General features: G+C 50.0%; 1 protein-coding gene across 1 annotated transcript; it reads left to right on the forward strand.

Annotated features, from left to right (window-relative positions):
• The first annotated feature begins 8279 nt into the window (after window positions 1–8279).
• Window positions 8280–8691, forward strand: LOC149449482 (histone H2B 1.1-like). The gene has a single exon (XM_089693184.1). It carries the CDS (start codon window positions 8291–8293, stop codon window positions 8669–8671), a length of 381 nt encoding a protein of 126 aa, XP_089549310.1. The 5' UTR covers window positions 8280–8290; the 3' UTR covers window positions 8672–8691.
• Window positions 8692–15398: the final 6707 nt, after the last annotated feature.

Genomic DNA, 15398 nt, shown 5'->3' on the forward strand with positions numbered 1-15398 from the left:
TTGCAAGCTCCCCAAGGACAGAGAAGCAGCCGTCAGTACACTAGAAAGAACGCAGAGCAGCAGTGTCTGTGCAGAAGACAGTGCAGAAGACAGAAGTCCCGCCTGAGGCTGTAGCCAATCAGGAAGACAACACAAGCAAGGAAGTTGAGGATCCAGACAAACAGTGCCCAATACACAACAAGCCTCATCCACTAAGAAAATGTTGCAGTTTCAGAAGTAAGACATTAGAGGAGCGCAAGGCTTTTGTTTCAGATGCTGCGCCTCAATGCAACATCTTGCAAAAGACTGTAAGAGAGAAATACGGTGCACAGAATGCAACAATGACCGACATCTGTCAGCACTGCACCCAGGACCACCACCATGGAGATCAGAAGTTCCAGCAACTCAAGAAGATCATGGTGGGGAGCAAAAAGAAAGTGCAACAACAGCGATAACTTCAAAGTGTACTGAGATCTGTACAGAACCAGGACTCTCTAGATCATGCTCCAAGATATGCTTAGTCAAAGTGTATCCCAACGCTCTCAGAGAAAAGGCAGTGAAGATGTATACAGTCCTAGACGAACAAAGCAACAGGTCTCTAGCAAAGACAGAGTTCTTCGACCTCTTCGGTGACAAAGGAAGTTCAACTCCATACACCTTGAAGACATGTTTGCTCTTCTCCTCTATAACTCCAGAACAACTACAGCATTGAGTCATTAGATGGCAAGACGCAGCTGACTCTTCCTACCCTCATAGAATGTGACATGATACCAGATGACAGGTCAGAGATTCCCACACCTGAAGTGGCACGTCACTACCCTCATCTCGTGCGAATAGCAGACAAGATCCCAACACTCAACCCAGATGCTGCAATCGTCCTTCTACTAGGAAGAGACATACTGAGAGTGCACAAGGTCAGAGAACAATACAATGGGCCGCACAATGCACCATTTGCTCAACGTCTTGATCTTGGATGGGTTATCGTTGGAAATGTATGTCTGGACGGACTTCACAAACCCGCAAAGGTGAATGTCTACAGAACAAATCTGCTGCAGAACGGTCGCACATCATGTCTTTGCCCATGTAACAACAGCATGCAGATTAAAGAGAAACTATCTAACCCAACACATCCCCAGAACATCCAGAGGTTCCTGGAAGATACAGCCTCAGCTGAAGATTCAGATCAGCTAGGCCACAAAGTGTTTGAGAGAACTCAAGATGATGACAAACTAGCACCATCTGTTGAAGATAACCTCTTCCTTGAGATCATGGACAGAGAAGTCTTCAAAGACAAAGCAGGCAGTTGGGTAGCCCCACTACCATTCCGTACACCACGGCATCGTCTTCCCAACAACAGAGTGCAAGCAGAGAAACGCCTTGCGCTATTGCAGCGCACTCTTGAAAGAAAGCCAGACATGAAAGAACACTTCCAAGAATTCATGCGGAAAATCTTTGACAAAGATCAAGCTGAAAAAGCACCAGCACTGCATGAAAAACAAGAACGCTGGTACTTGCCAATATTCGGAGTGTACCATCCTCAAAAACCAGGTCAGATACGTGTAGTATTTGATTCCAGTGCAAAGCATGAAGGTATTTCCCTTAATGATGTACTTCTCAGCGGACCAGACCTGAACAACACACTTCTTGGAGTCCTTATCAGATTCCGAAGAGAACTTGTTGCAGTAACAGCAGATGTACAACAGATGTTCTACTGCTTCCTTGTCTGTGAAGACCACAGAGACTACCTGAGGTTCCTATGGTATGAAGACAACGACCTCAACAAAGGTATCATAGAGTATAGGATGAAAGTACATGTGTTTGGGAACAGTCCCTCACCAGCTGTCGCTATCTACAACTTGAGACGAGCAGCGCAGCAAGGTGACAGACACAACCCTGAAGCCAAACAATTTGTTATGAAAAACTTTTATGTAGATGATGGACTTGCTTCCTTCTCCAGTAGTGGAGAAGCCATTGACATTTTGAAAAGCACTAGAGTCTTGCTAGCAGAATCTAACCTAAGACTGCACAAAGTGGCTTCCAACAACAGCAAAGTAATGGAAGCATTCCCAGCAGAAGACCGTGCAAAAGACCTAGATCTAGGTACAGATTCACCACCCCTTCAAAGAAGCTTAGGGCTTAGTTGGGACTTGAAAACTGACAGCTTCACCTTCCGAGTATCCAGGGAAGAGAAGCCTTTCACAAAGCGAGGTGTCTTGTCTACGGTCAACAGTCTTTACGATCCCTTGGGGTTCGTAGCACCCATCACCATGCAAGACAAAGCTCTTTTGAGAGAGATTACAACTGAGCTAGAACAAAGTGATTGGGACACACCTCTACCTGAAAAAGAAATGCAGTGGAAGTTGTGGAAAGACTCTTTGCTGGAGCTTGAGCGATTTAGCATCCAAAGACCATACGTCTCTGTTTCTTTGTCTGTTACAAAACGAAGAGAGATACACGTGTTTTCAGATGCATCTACCGTGGCTATAGCAGCTGTAGCCTACCTTAGAGTCATAGACACTCAGGGACAAAGCCATGCAGGATTCATCTTGGGAAAGTCCAAACTGGCTCCAAGACCTGCTCATACGGTCCCACGCTTAGAACTTTGTGCTGCTGTCCTAGCTGTGGAGATAGCAGACTTACTCATTGCAGAACTGGACATCGAAATCCATGCAGTGAACTTCTACACAGACAGCAAGATTGTTTTAGGTTATATCCATAACGCTTCAAGAAGATTCTACACATACGTGTCAAACAGAGTGACACGTATCAGAAAGTGTACAAGTCCAGAACAGTGGCATCACATCAGTACAGACAAGAACCCTGCTGATCATGGGACTAGACTGGTAGCAGCTGCTGTCCTCAAACAGACTAACTGGTTCACAGGCCCATCCTTCTTGACTGGACCAGAAACTGAAGAGACTGATCAGAAAGGAACTTTTCAGCTTGTAGAACCAGACCAAGACAAAGAGGTAAGACCTCTAGTTGCAGTTTACAAGACTCTAACCACCAGAGAAGGTCTTGGCTCATGTAGGTTCGAAAGGTTTTCCAGCTGGAAGTCACTCATCCGTGCCATAGGGAAACTCATCTGCTTGGCCAGATCCTTCAGCAAAACAGCCGGTGTTGACCAGGGTAACAATGACTCTCTTGAGCGAGCCAATGTCACCATTATCAGATGTGTTCAGCAGGAAGCCTTCAAGGAAGAAATTCAAGGTCTTCTCAAGAAAGAAGAACTTTCTAAACACAGCCCGCTCAAAAAGTTGAACCCTGTCCTTGATGAAGATGGAGTGATGAGACTTGGAGGTCGTCTACCCGCAGCTGATACGACTATTCTAGAAAAACATCCTATTGTCATACCCAAGAATCATCATGTTGCCGTTCTTCTGACAAGACATCACCATGAGCAAGTTGCACATCAAGGTCGCCACCTCACTGAAGGAGCAGTCCGCTCAGCTGGATTGTGGATCCTAGGAGGTAAAAGACTAGTCTCCAGCGTGATTAACAAATGTGTAACTTGCAAGAAAATCAGAGGAAAGCTTGAAGTCCAGAAGATGTCAGACTTACCTCCAGACAGGCTGGCTTCAGATCCTCCATTCACAAATGTAGGCCTAGACGTTTTTGGTTCTTGGAACATTTCTTCTCGCAAGACCAGAGGAGGCAGTGCAGAGAGCAAATGCTGGGCTGTTCTTTTCTCGTGTATGAGTACCAGAGCAGTTCACATTGAGGTAATTGAGTCTCTATCTACCTCAAGCTTCATCAATGCCTTGAGAAGATTTTTCTCCATTCGAGGACCAGCAAAACAGATTCGTTCTGATTGTGGCACAAACTTTATTGGAGCCTGCAAGGAATTGAAGATCATTGCAACAGACTCAGAGACAAGTAACTATCTTCAAAACCAAAGATGCACTTGGATCTTCAATCCTCCTCATGCCTCACATATGGGAGGAGCTTGGGAGAGGATGATTGGAGTAGCTCGCCGCATTCTAGATGCAATGCTTCTAAAGATTGGAAACAAGTTCAAAGCCTTGCCGATATCTTCTGGAAGAGATGGAGGCAGGAGTACCTGACGACCCTCCAACCACGCAACAAATGGCAAGCCGACAAGCCCAACTTACAAGTTGAAGATGTTGTTCTACTAAAAGACTCTCAGGCCCACAGGAACGAGTGGCCAATTGGACTCATTGTGGGGACTGATGCTAGTAGTGATAGCAGAGTCAGGAAAGTAGAGGTCAGAGTAGTAAAACAGGGCACCCCTAAGGTGTACCTTAGACCCATCACGGAAGTCGTTTTACTCCTTTCAAGAGTTTAATAGTGGCATATTATTATTATGCCCGGTGGGGAGTGTGCTGCCTTGTATTACACAAAGCATTCTTTAGCATTCAGCAGTCTGTCCCCTTAAGGCCAGAGACTTCCTGTTTGCTAACTTGGGAGGAAGTGACCTCATCTCTTCAGACTGAAGAAATTCTACAATGCAAGTACATGTGGGATGCTGTTCCCTCTTCATATATGGGCTTGATTAGACCCCCAAAGTCTGTAAGTACCCCTCCTATGTACTGAGGAATGTTGTGCATATTGCTAGGTAGTTAGATATGTACTCATGTTTGTTTATTCTGTTTGTATTTCAGTTTTACCGCATTTATTTGCATTCATTCTCATTATGTCACATGTTATCAGTAAAAGATCATCGGTTATCAATCATCGACTCTTTACTGTGTGGACATCAAAGGTTATACTGCCTGTAATCCTCTGTAACCCTTTCATAACTGCAGAGAAGGCAGGACACCCTTTGCTTTAACGATGTTTGTGATCAGCTCTGTGAATGTACGCAGTATCCGCTCAGGGTGGAGGCGGGCTAGTGTGTTTCAACATCTAAAGCGGTTACAGGCAGATGTGATCTGCGTGCAGGAATGTGGTGTGGAGGGGGAGTGGGATCTGGGAATGTCTGTGTGGTCACCAGTCTGTGCCTCCCGGAGTGAGGGGGTGGGGATCTTGATAAAAAACGGTGAGATACAGTGCACTGGGCATGATGTTGTGATTCCAGGTCGATTGCAGGTGGCAGTGCTTGAGCTGCACGGGAAAAAGATACGTGTTTTTAATGGGTATGCACCTGCGGCTCAGAGAGAGAGAGTGGCTTTTTTAGAAGCGTTAAAATTGTGCCTGCCAGGGAGAATGCCTACAGTGGTGGTGGGCGACTTCAATTGTGTGCGGAGGAAGGAGGAACGGCAAGGTGCAAGAGAGGATGGGGGCGTGGATGTGTCATCTAGATTGCTGAACGAAATTGTGAGTGACTTTAAGCTGCAGGACGTCGCTAGAGAAGTGGAGGGAGGGGATGTGTCTTTTACCTTCCATTCAGACAAAGGAACAGTGAGGTCAAGAATAGACTTTGTGTTCTGTTCTGCTTTCAGGAAGGTGGTGGACTATAAAGTGGAGGCAATTCTTTTCTCTGATCATTGCTTGCTGACCTGTTCCTTGGATTTGGAAGGTGGGGTGAGGTTTGGGAAAGGAGTATGGAAATTGAACAGTGCCTTGTTGGAGGAGAAGGGGATCTGTGAGGAATTTGAAGTCTTATTTGAGAGGATGGTGTGGAGGAAATGTGACTTTAAGAATATCTTACTTTGGTGGGATTGGGTGAAGACGCAGATCAGGGTTTTTTTTGGGAGGAAGGGGAGGGAACGTGCCAAAAAAAGGAAGGAGGAGGAAGATAGGATTCTGATGAAGTTGCATTTCTTATTTAGATGTAAAAGGTTGGGGTTGGAGGTGGATGAGGAAATCAAGGAGGTGCGGGAAATACGGAATATGCTGCTAAGAGAACGGGGCACAGGGATCATATTCAGGGCTAAGGTGGAACATGCTGAAAAAGGGGAGAGTTGCACAAGATTCTTCTTTAAAAAGGCCTTTGGATCGAAGGGGGCGATTTGCTCGGTACTGGATGGGAAGGAGGAGGTGCAGGGGGAAAGGATGGAGGAGGTGGTTACTAAGTTTTATGCTGATTTGTACAGTGGGGGGAGGGGAGGATCCGAGGTGGAGGTGGCTGACTACTGTGGTGTCTTGGAAGGTGGGTTGGCCAAGGAGGATGGTGACTGGCTTGTAGATCCTATTTCGGAGAAGGAGGTGGAAGAGGCTCTGGATGGCATGAGGAAAAATAAGACTCCTGGAGGGGATGGCATCCCTGCCGAGTTCTATCTGCAATTCTGGAAAACATTAAAACAACATATTGTGGAAATAATAGGATACTGTATGGTAAATAAGGAATTGTCTCCAACTATGAAGGAGGGGGCGATCACTATGATTTATAAGAAAAAAGGGGATCGGAGGGAGATGCAGAACTGGAGACCTATCACGTTGCTTAATAGTGACTACAAATTGTTGGCTAAAGTGATTGCTGGGAGGATGAGTAGTGTGATAGATAAGATGGTGGAGGAGGGGCAGACTTGTGCCGTGCCGGGACGAAGAATTACAGATAATTTAATTTTATTGCGTGATCTGATTTATTATACCCAGAGCAGGAACATGCCTTTAGCAGTTGCGGGGTTCGATCTGGAGAAGGCTTATGATCGGGTGTCACACCCCTTTCTGTTTGCTGTCTTGAGACATATGGGGATGCCAGAGGATTTTGTGGGAATGGTAAAGTGTTTATACAGAGGGATTTGCAGTAGAGTTGTGGTCAATGGTCATCTGACGAATCCGGTGAGAATAAATTCTGGAGTAAGACAGGGGTGTCCACTTTCTCCCCTCTTGTTTATCTGTGTCATGGAGCCTCTATTGCGGCATGTGAGGAAGGACAAGGCCTTTAAAGGGATTTTTGTCCCAGGGTGTGACATGGAGCATGTCAAAGCCTTGGGGTACATGGATGATACCATCTTTCTCTGTAGTTCTGGAAGAGATCTGAGGAGAGTGGAGCTACAGCTGAGCATCTTTGGAGGGATTTCTGGTCTGAAAGTGAATTGGGAGAAAAGTAAGGTGTGTGTTTTAAGTGGATCTTGTGATGTGGCGGGAGGGAAGGTGGAGGAAGTAGAACAAATTAAGGTGCTGGGGGTTTTTTTTTCCAGGTGCTTGACGGACCAGAGGAACGCGGAGGAAGGGGTGGCAAGGATGCAAAAGATATTGGATTTTTGGAGATTAAGGAGGTTGTCTTTGACAGGGAAGACCCTGGTGGTTAAGGCAGTGATCCTCCCGCTGCTGGTGTATTTTGGGGTCATTCTGGCTCCTAATAAAAGTTTGGTCCAAAAGATGAAGAGGTTGATGTTTGTCTTTTTCTGGGGGGCCAAAATGGAGAGACTCTCCAGGGAGACTGTTACGAAGTCAATGGAGTTGGGTGGGCATGACTTTCCTGATTTGGAGCAATTTTTAAAAGTACAGTGGTGGTTGACCCACTACAAAGCTTTTGTTGGTGGAGGGAAGGTGGCTGGCCTGATGAGGTTCTTGATTGGTTGGACAACTGTAAAATGGGGGTGGTGTGGTCAGGATCTAAAGAAACCATGGTCATTGGTATCGCCTGCATATTATTTGGGGATGAAGGCGTTTTATGAGAAAAATGAGTTGGGGCAGCTTGGGTCTGGAGCAGTCAAGAAGGAGGTACTGTGGAAATGGTTGAGGAGAGGGGAGCTGGTGACGAACATCAGTGGTTTGAGTACCAAGTTGGCAGAGACTTGCTGGAAGAACTTGGCCTTTAAAGGTGTGACCAATAGGCAAAAAGAGATTGTATGGCTGACCTTACATAATCGCTTGCTCACCTTGGCGTTTCTGAAGGCCCGGGATCTTGTGCGGAGTGACAGGTGCCCGAGAGAGGGATGTGGAGGTAGGGAGACGGAGCGGCATGTTTTTTGGGAATGTGGGTTTGTCAGAGAGATATGGAGACAGCTGGAGGGTTTTGTGCGGAGAGTGGTGGGGGTGAAGAGGCTCACTTTTGAATCTGGTGTTTTGGGTCTGGCGGATGGTGATGGTAATGTAAGGAGGAAAATGTATGTAGTATCTGCCGTGGTTAAAGAAGTGGTGTGGGAAGCACGTTGTGCAGTGTATAGGAGGAAGGTGGTGTTGTCAGAAGATGAGTGTATGAGGTGGTGCCTGGCTAAGTTGTGTGATGTGTTGGTTCTGGAAAGGAGGAGGTTGGGGGAGGGGGAGGCTGATGGGTTGTGGAGGGTGGGGAAGTAGAGGGGGGGTGGGGGTTTGATGTGGTGAGTGTTTCTGTTGTGTTTTTTATACCTTTTTATGATATGTACTTTTGCCTGCAATGATGCAAGGAACACAAACCAGTGGATGACAGTATGATGCTGGGGAGGTGATTCAGTCTGAGAGGCAAAAAAAAAAAAAAAAAATGCCTGAACCAGCCAAGTCTGTGCCGGCGCCCAAGAAGGGCTCCAAGAAAGCCGTGACCAAGAGCCAGAAGAAGGACGGCAAGAAGCGGAGGAAGACTAGGAAGGAGAGTTATGCCATCTACGTGTACAAGGTGCTCAAGCAGGTCCACCCCGACACCGGCATCTCGTCCAAGGCCATGAGCATCATGAACTCCTTCGTCAATGACATCTTCGAGCGCATCGCCGGCGAAGCTTCCCGCCTGGCGCATTACAACAAGCGCTCCACCATCACCTCCCGGGAGATCCAGACCGCCGTCCGCCTCCTTCTGCCCGGAGAGCTGGCCAAGCACGCCGTCTCCGAGGGCACCAAGGCCGTCACCAAGTACACCAGCGCCAAGTAATCCCCCCGCCGGGGCCCCATCATCCCAACAAGGACACAAAGGCTCTTCTAAGGGCCGCCCACCATTCCAATCACTGAGCTGTCATCACATTGTATTGCCGCTAGAGGTCCCACACACGTCACACTTACACTGGACATTCGTCATTCTGTAGTACAAGGGCCTCCCTCATTGGATACACATTGGAAGGGGCACCTGGTTTGGGGGAATCTACAGGAAAGTTGTAGAATGTATGGCCGGCCTTCCATGGGTCATGACATCGGTCATTGTTGTACAATCTGATTGGAAGGTATAAATCTGAAGATGTATTCTAGGTACAAGAAATCCATCCGAGTCCCACTTTCCCCTTATTCCGGAATTTCTAATGTTTTCCCTCTTGGAGCCGGAAAATAAACCACCCGATCGCATTGTATATCTTCCCAATACAGAAGTCAGTATTTCCCATCCTATGGAGGGCGATCCTATAGTATCCAGGAATATAGATCTATAGGGGTCATGGGGGGGACAGGTTCGCTTTGTGTTTGATGACATATGTAGGACTGCACAGAGCAGGCTCATGTCTGGAGACGTGTATACAGGGGAATGCTGCTGGGGGATGGGGGACATTGTCAAGATGGGGACTTGGCCTAGTTTAGGACTGGACACACTTAGCCTAGTTTAGGGCTCATCTGCTTCCAGTTATTACTGACACACATCCTGTCATTTGTCTCCCTTTTGTCATACATTCCTGGGAGTCTAACTATGGGACATATATACACCATCATCCACCCAACTTACATCGTAGGAAGACACGACTCAGACCATCAGATGGGCAAACGTTGGCTCTTGTTTTATATCATTGTCCGATTTTGTATTATGAGGGTTTTGAGTGATTAAAAAAAAGAAATTGATCTTCCCAGATAAAACGGTAAATGGATGCGGTCGGTTCTCCGTATCGGATTTGGCGGTAAGAGGGCGGATGGTCTGTGACGTCACAGAATTCCGGCGGGAGATTTGAATGAAGCAATTAGAAAGTTGAGCCAATGACAGTTATAGACGTTTCCTTCAGATAGTAAAACATCTTTTTTTCTACGTGGAGTGTGAAGGAGGTGATGAGATCTGTTCCCTCAGTTGGGAGGATCGTTGTTCGGTATATATTGAATGATCTCTGATCTTCAGGAGAAACTCATCACAACTAAAGGAAGGCGGATAAGATCAGTCCCTGGAATAAGATGTCATTTCCCCAGAGTCTCACACTGAAAGCATTTTCTATGAATGTATAACATTCGGCCTTTTGGCTAAGATCAAGTGTAGTATCGACCTTGCCTTTAGGGGTGTCCCTGCTTCCAGCTAGGACGTTGAGAACCACTTGCATCTATCCCAGCCATTTGGTCTGTGTGGGGTACCCTCTACTCGGCCTGGTAGGATCGTCAATTAAATTTGGCTTCACCTGCTTGCTGCTATTGGGTTTGAGGCTTAGCCCCCACACAGAACGAGTTTGTGATCTTCCCCCCTTCCCACTCTGCGTTGCTACCTCCGGGCAGTAGACGCTCAATAGCCTTTTCAAAGGCTAAGCAAGAGTGAAGCCGCCGAGGAAGAAGGAGAAGGAATCCGCTGAAGATCTCTTGGAAGCCCTCCTGAGAACTCCTCTGCGACAAGATGGGGAAGAACAAGCAAACCGCCATGAAGCCACTGACCGCCGCCCCTGCCAAGACCCCGGGAGAAGCCCCCTCCGCCTCCACCTCAGAACGCTCCGGCCCTGCAGAAGGTCTCCCCTCTCTGGAGCCCTGGATGAAGCAGACAGTCGTGCTGCGGCTGAAAGAGGTGGAAGGCAGAGTCCCGGACATGACCCCGGAAGTCTTCGGCAAGAAGATGATCCTGGAACAAGGATTCAGCAAGGCAGAGACCCTGTCGGTGCAGTCCTTCGTGAAAGTTATCTTCTTCATAACCTTTGTTTCGTTACAGGTCTGCAGAAGGTACTGGGAGATGGTGAAGACTTCTGGGCCCGATTCCCCTTTCCGCAAGTTTCTTGCAAATTCTCCCATTCAAAGGGACAAAAGGCGGATAACGGTGTCCATGAGGAACCCTCACGTCCCCGGTAGAGATATCGCCACCTATCTCCAGAGGTTCTGCGTCGTGTTGAAGGACCCAGTCCGGATACTAGACGCCAACGGCTTCTGGACAGGTAAGTGGGCCGTGTTTTGCAGGTTGCTGAGAGATCGACCTGCTGGAGACCTCCAACACCTGCAACAGTGCTTCTCCCTGGGAGCATCCGCAGGACTCCTACACTACCCCGATCAACCCCAGTCATGCCGCAGGTGCGGACAGCCGGGGCACGAGGGTAAGGATTGCCATGTGCTCTCTTGTAGGTTCTGCCGGGCCGCAGGCCATGAGACCAAGGATTGCCCTAGGTCCAAAACCTGCAACCTCTGTGGACGGTCAGAGCACGTCTACAGGGACTGCCCAGAGAGAAGCAGGACGTATGCGGGGGCCCTGAGCAAGGGCCCTGCTAAACCACCGCCACAGAAACCCCAGAAGGACCCAGGTAAGAGGAACCCCCCCTACCCCTCCGGTGTCGGAGGCCGCCCCCCCCCCCCCCGGACCCTGGTCCCCCTGCCCCTTGCCCTCCTGCCCCACCCCTTTCGGGCCCGGTTCCACCCCCCCTGACCTGTCCTCATAGGAGGATTTTCCGCCCCTTCCCCCTGCCACCCCCCGTCAGCAGCTCTGTGGCGGGGAACAGGAAGCGGAAGAAGGAGCAGGCCAGCCCGGCGGCGGAGGATCCCTCCTCCACCACCAAACGGCCTGCCGTCCTCCAGAATGCCGTAGGTCCCGAACCCGTGGGGGAGGACCTTGACACACTGGAGGAAGAGGAAGAGGTGGAAGAAGAGATGGCTCTGACCCGATCGGAGCCAGATCTCTCCACCGACTTCGATGAGGTCCTCAACCAGATCGGACTGAGCCAGGACCCTGGCCAGGCCGCAGAGGTCACCCCCCCTCTCCAGGGGAGGTAAGCACAGCCCCTGCCGACTAACCCCTTCATCTCTTTCCCATGATGGCTGAGATCTCTATCTTTTCCATTAATGTGAGGAGCATCAAGGATGCGTCTAGGAGGCAGACTGTGCTGACCTTTCTCTCCACACAGCAGAGTGATGTCTACATGCTTCAGGAGTGCGCCCTTCCCCCTCTGAGGAGGTACACTCATTTGTCCTCCCAGTGGACCCACGGTCCCTCCTACTGGTCTGGGGGTGGCGATTGCAAGTCCGCAGGGGTAGCGGTTATTATCAGGGGAGGACGTTTCACTGTTGACTCTGTCCAGGAGCTCGTCTGTGGCCGCCTTTTGGTCATAGACGGCTCGTGGGCGGGGGAGCCCGTTAGGCTCATCAACATGTACGCCTCCCCGGAGAAGAACGCGCGGCTGGAGCTTTTCCAAACCCTGCGGACGCAACTCGTCACAACGAGAACAGTAGTGATCGGCGGTGATTTTAACTGTCCGATAGAGGAGGACGGGCGCAGCTCCAGCATGTACGCAAAACTCGATGCCACCTCGAAGCTGCTCCGGGAGGTGATTGCAGAGGCTTCCCTGCAGGACGCCGTGGGATCCGTGGGGCGCGGCTCTGTGAACTACTCATGTAGCCGTCCCGACGGATCTGTGCGTTCCAGGATTTGTGCTCACCTCCAGGGCAGTCAGGCACCGCGGGTTCTCCATGGTTCCCTGCTTTTTCTCTGACCACAGGGCCATTCACTTTCAAGGTGACCTGAGAGAGGGCTTTGCCCCCGGCCCAGGCTCCTGGAAGCTGAATTGCACCCTGCTGGACGATGAGGAACTGCTAGAGGAGCTCAGGGAAACCTACGGTGCCTGGCAGGAGGAGAAGTCTTTCTTTCCCAAGGTAAGCGACTGGTGGGAGTTTGTGAAAGTCAAGCTGCGCAGCTTCTTTCAGGCCAGGGGACGCCAGCAAGTGTGTGCCAGGAGGAGGGAACTCAGGAGACTGCAGCGTCAGCTGCAGTCCCTGCAGGACCTTCATCTCTGTGGCTGGGACGTGAGGCAAGACCTGGAGGACACCAAGAAGAGCTTGAAAAAGCACTTTGAGGAAGAATCCAGGCACATTGTCTTCCGTGCCAAGGTGGAGCATCTAGAGAAAGGTGAGAAGTGTAACTCTTTCTTTTTCAGGAAACTCCACTCAGGACACACACCCCTGTCGGAGCTGCGCGACAAGACCGGAACACTCCAGAAGGGGAAGGAGGCCGTGATGGAAGTGGTCAGTGACTACTACACCGACCTCTACTCCCCCAAAGAAACAAACACGTCAGCAGCCGACAGATTCTTGTCAGATATCTCTAACGTTATTGATCCTGCAGGTTTGTCGGCCACCAACGCCCCCTTGACATTGGAGGAGCTGCACTCTGACGCTAAATCCTTTAGGCGGGGCAGGACCCGGGCTGCGATGGTCTCCCAGCGGAGCTCTATGTAGCGCTGTGGAACCTCGTGGGCACGAACCTGCTCGAGCTGTACGAGGAGATGGTGGTGGAGGGCAAGATGCCTCCTTCGTTGAGGGAAGGGATGATCACGATCCTGATACAAGCATAAAGGGGAGAGACGTGACTTGAAAAATTGGCGTCCCATCTCTCTCCTGAACGTGGACTACAAGATCCTCACCAAAGTCCTGGCGAACAGGCTGAAGGCTGTAATCGGACAGATCATCCACCCGGATCAGACTTGCGGCATTCCTGGCCGCAGGATTGCGGACAGCCTAGCGCTTGTCCGGGACACGGTCCAATACATCAAGGACCGCTGTGTGCACACGGCCCTGGTCAGTCTTGATCAGGAAAAGGCCTTTGACCGTGTCTCCCATGGGTTTATGTGCAGAGCCCTGCGCAGGTTTGGTCTCGGGGAAATGTTTTGTTCGTACGTGGATATTATGTATAACGATATTTACAGTTCCGTGCAGGTGAACGGCTGGAAGACTGACCCCTTCCCGGTCCTCTCCGGGGTCAGACAAGGCTGCCCTCTTTCACCTCTGCTTTTTGTTTGCTGTATAGAGCTCTTCGCCGAATGCATCAGAAGGAATCCAGAGATCGGGGGAATCACCACACCGGGACCAGACAGAAGGGAAGTGAAGTGCTCGCTCTACATGGACGATGTGACGGTGTTATGTGCCAACCAGCGCTCCATCGACCTGCTCGTCCAGACCTGCGAGGACTTCGGCCAAGCTTCGGGGGCAAAGGTCAACTGAGGGAAGTCGGAAGTCATGCTCTTCGGAAAGTGGTTCCTGCCTTCTTCTGCATCCATGCCCTTTGGCATCAAGACAGACTTCATGAAAATTCTGGGAGTTTGGTTTGGTGTTGAGGGCACAGCCCTGAAGTCTTGGGAGGAGAGACTAGCAAAGATGAGGCAGAAATTTGGACTTTGGAGCCTCAGAGACCTCACCATCGAAGGGAAGACACTGGTACTCCGCAGCGAGATTCTCCCTGTGTTGCAGTACCTCGCCCAGGCCTGTCCCCCACGGGTCAACACCTGTAAGGCCATCACCAGGGCGGTGTTTCACTTCATCTGGGGCTCCAAGATGGACAGAGTGAAGCGGGCAGTCATGTTCAAGGAACCCCTCAAGGGCGGTAAGGGCGTGCCCGACATCGCCACCCAACTGAGTGTGTTCTTTGCCTGCAACTGCATCCGCAGAACTTTGCCCAAAAGGATTATGGACTCTGGCGGGAACGCAATGTCTCGCTTCTTCCTGTTGCCTCTCTGGAGGTCCCTCGGGTGGGACACTTGGGACAGTTCCATCCCCTACAACTGGGACACTCCTTGGTACTACTTGGATACCTTCAAGTTCATCAGGGAGCAAGGGCTGCAGGGAGTCAAGCCTGACTTGTGAAAACCAAAGACCATCTACACGCTCATCAGAGCAAGCGACATTTTGGAGTCGGTTCCAGGCCTGCCTTCAGACACCTGCAAGGTGGTCTGGAGGAATGTTTCTTCCAACATTCTCACCAATAGGCATAAAGACCTGGCATGGATGGCAATCCAAGGGGGGTTGCCTCTCAGGACATTTATGCATGCCAGGAACCTGAGCAGATACAGCCCCTTCTGCATCATCCATGAGGAAACGTCTCACCACGTTTTCTGGGAGTGCTCTTTTGCTCAGGCCCTGTTGGGGGCCCTGGAACCTGAACTCAAGGACTTTGTACCACAGACAGCCATCACTCACTTTGGGGTGTTGAATGGACTATTCGGTGGAACTTTTTCTCTGGAGGACATTGACTGCGCCTGGCGGGTGCTGTGTTGTTTTAAGGACGCTTTATGGTGCGCCAGGAAGCGCCTCATCCACCAGCGGGAGAGGATGTCCATTGAGTACTGCCACAGACTGATTCTCAGTCTGCTCAGAGACTATACCTTGATGGACTTTAAGGAGGAAGAGGACGTCTGAAGATCTCCCCTTCCTCCTACTCCCCCTTGCGTGTCTTTGTCCCTTCAATAAAGCTTCGGACCTGTGTTTTCCCCCTTTTTCCCCCTTCCCCCCCCACACACACCCGATGCCTATTGTAGATTGTAACATTCGGTTTTCGTTTTTGCATGACTTAGTGATATTAGGAAACATACTGTGTATTAGGATGCTAGGGTTTCGGGGTAAGCGGCGTTATGCATGACGTGTTGGTCTAGGGGATTCATCCTCCACGCACATCACGTCAGGCATCATACCGCTGAGCAAATGTATTTATTTCTGAATGTATTTATCGTATGCTTGGAACTATATTG

The sequence above is a fragment of the Staurois parvus genome, unplaced genomic scaffold (assembly GCF_062004578.1).
Source record: "Staurois parvus isolate SC_StPar_1 unplaced genomic scaffold, SC_StPar_1.0 ptg000617l, whole genome shotgun sequence".
Taxonomy (NCBI): Eukaryota; Metazoa; Chordata; class Amphibia; order Anura; family Ranidae; genus Staurois; species Staurois parvus.

Excerpts from the sequence above, each read along its gene's own strand:
- LOC149449482 (XM_089693184.1), top strand. The coding sequence starts at position 8,291 with ATGCCTGAACCAGCCAAGTCTGTGCCGGCGCCCAAGAAGGGCTCCAAG.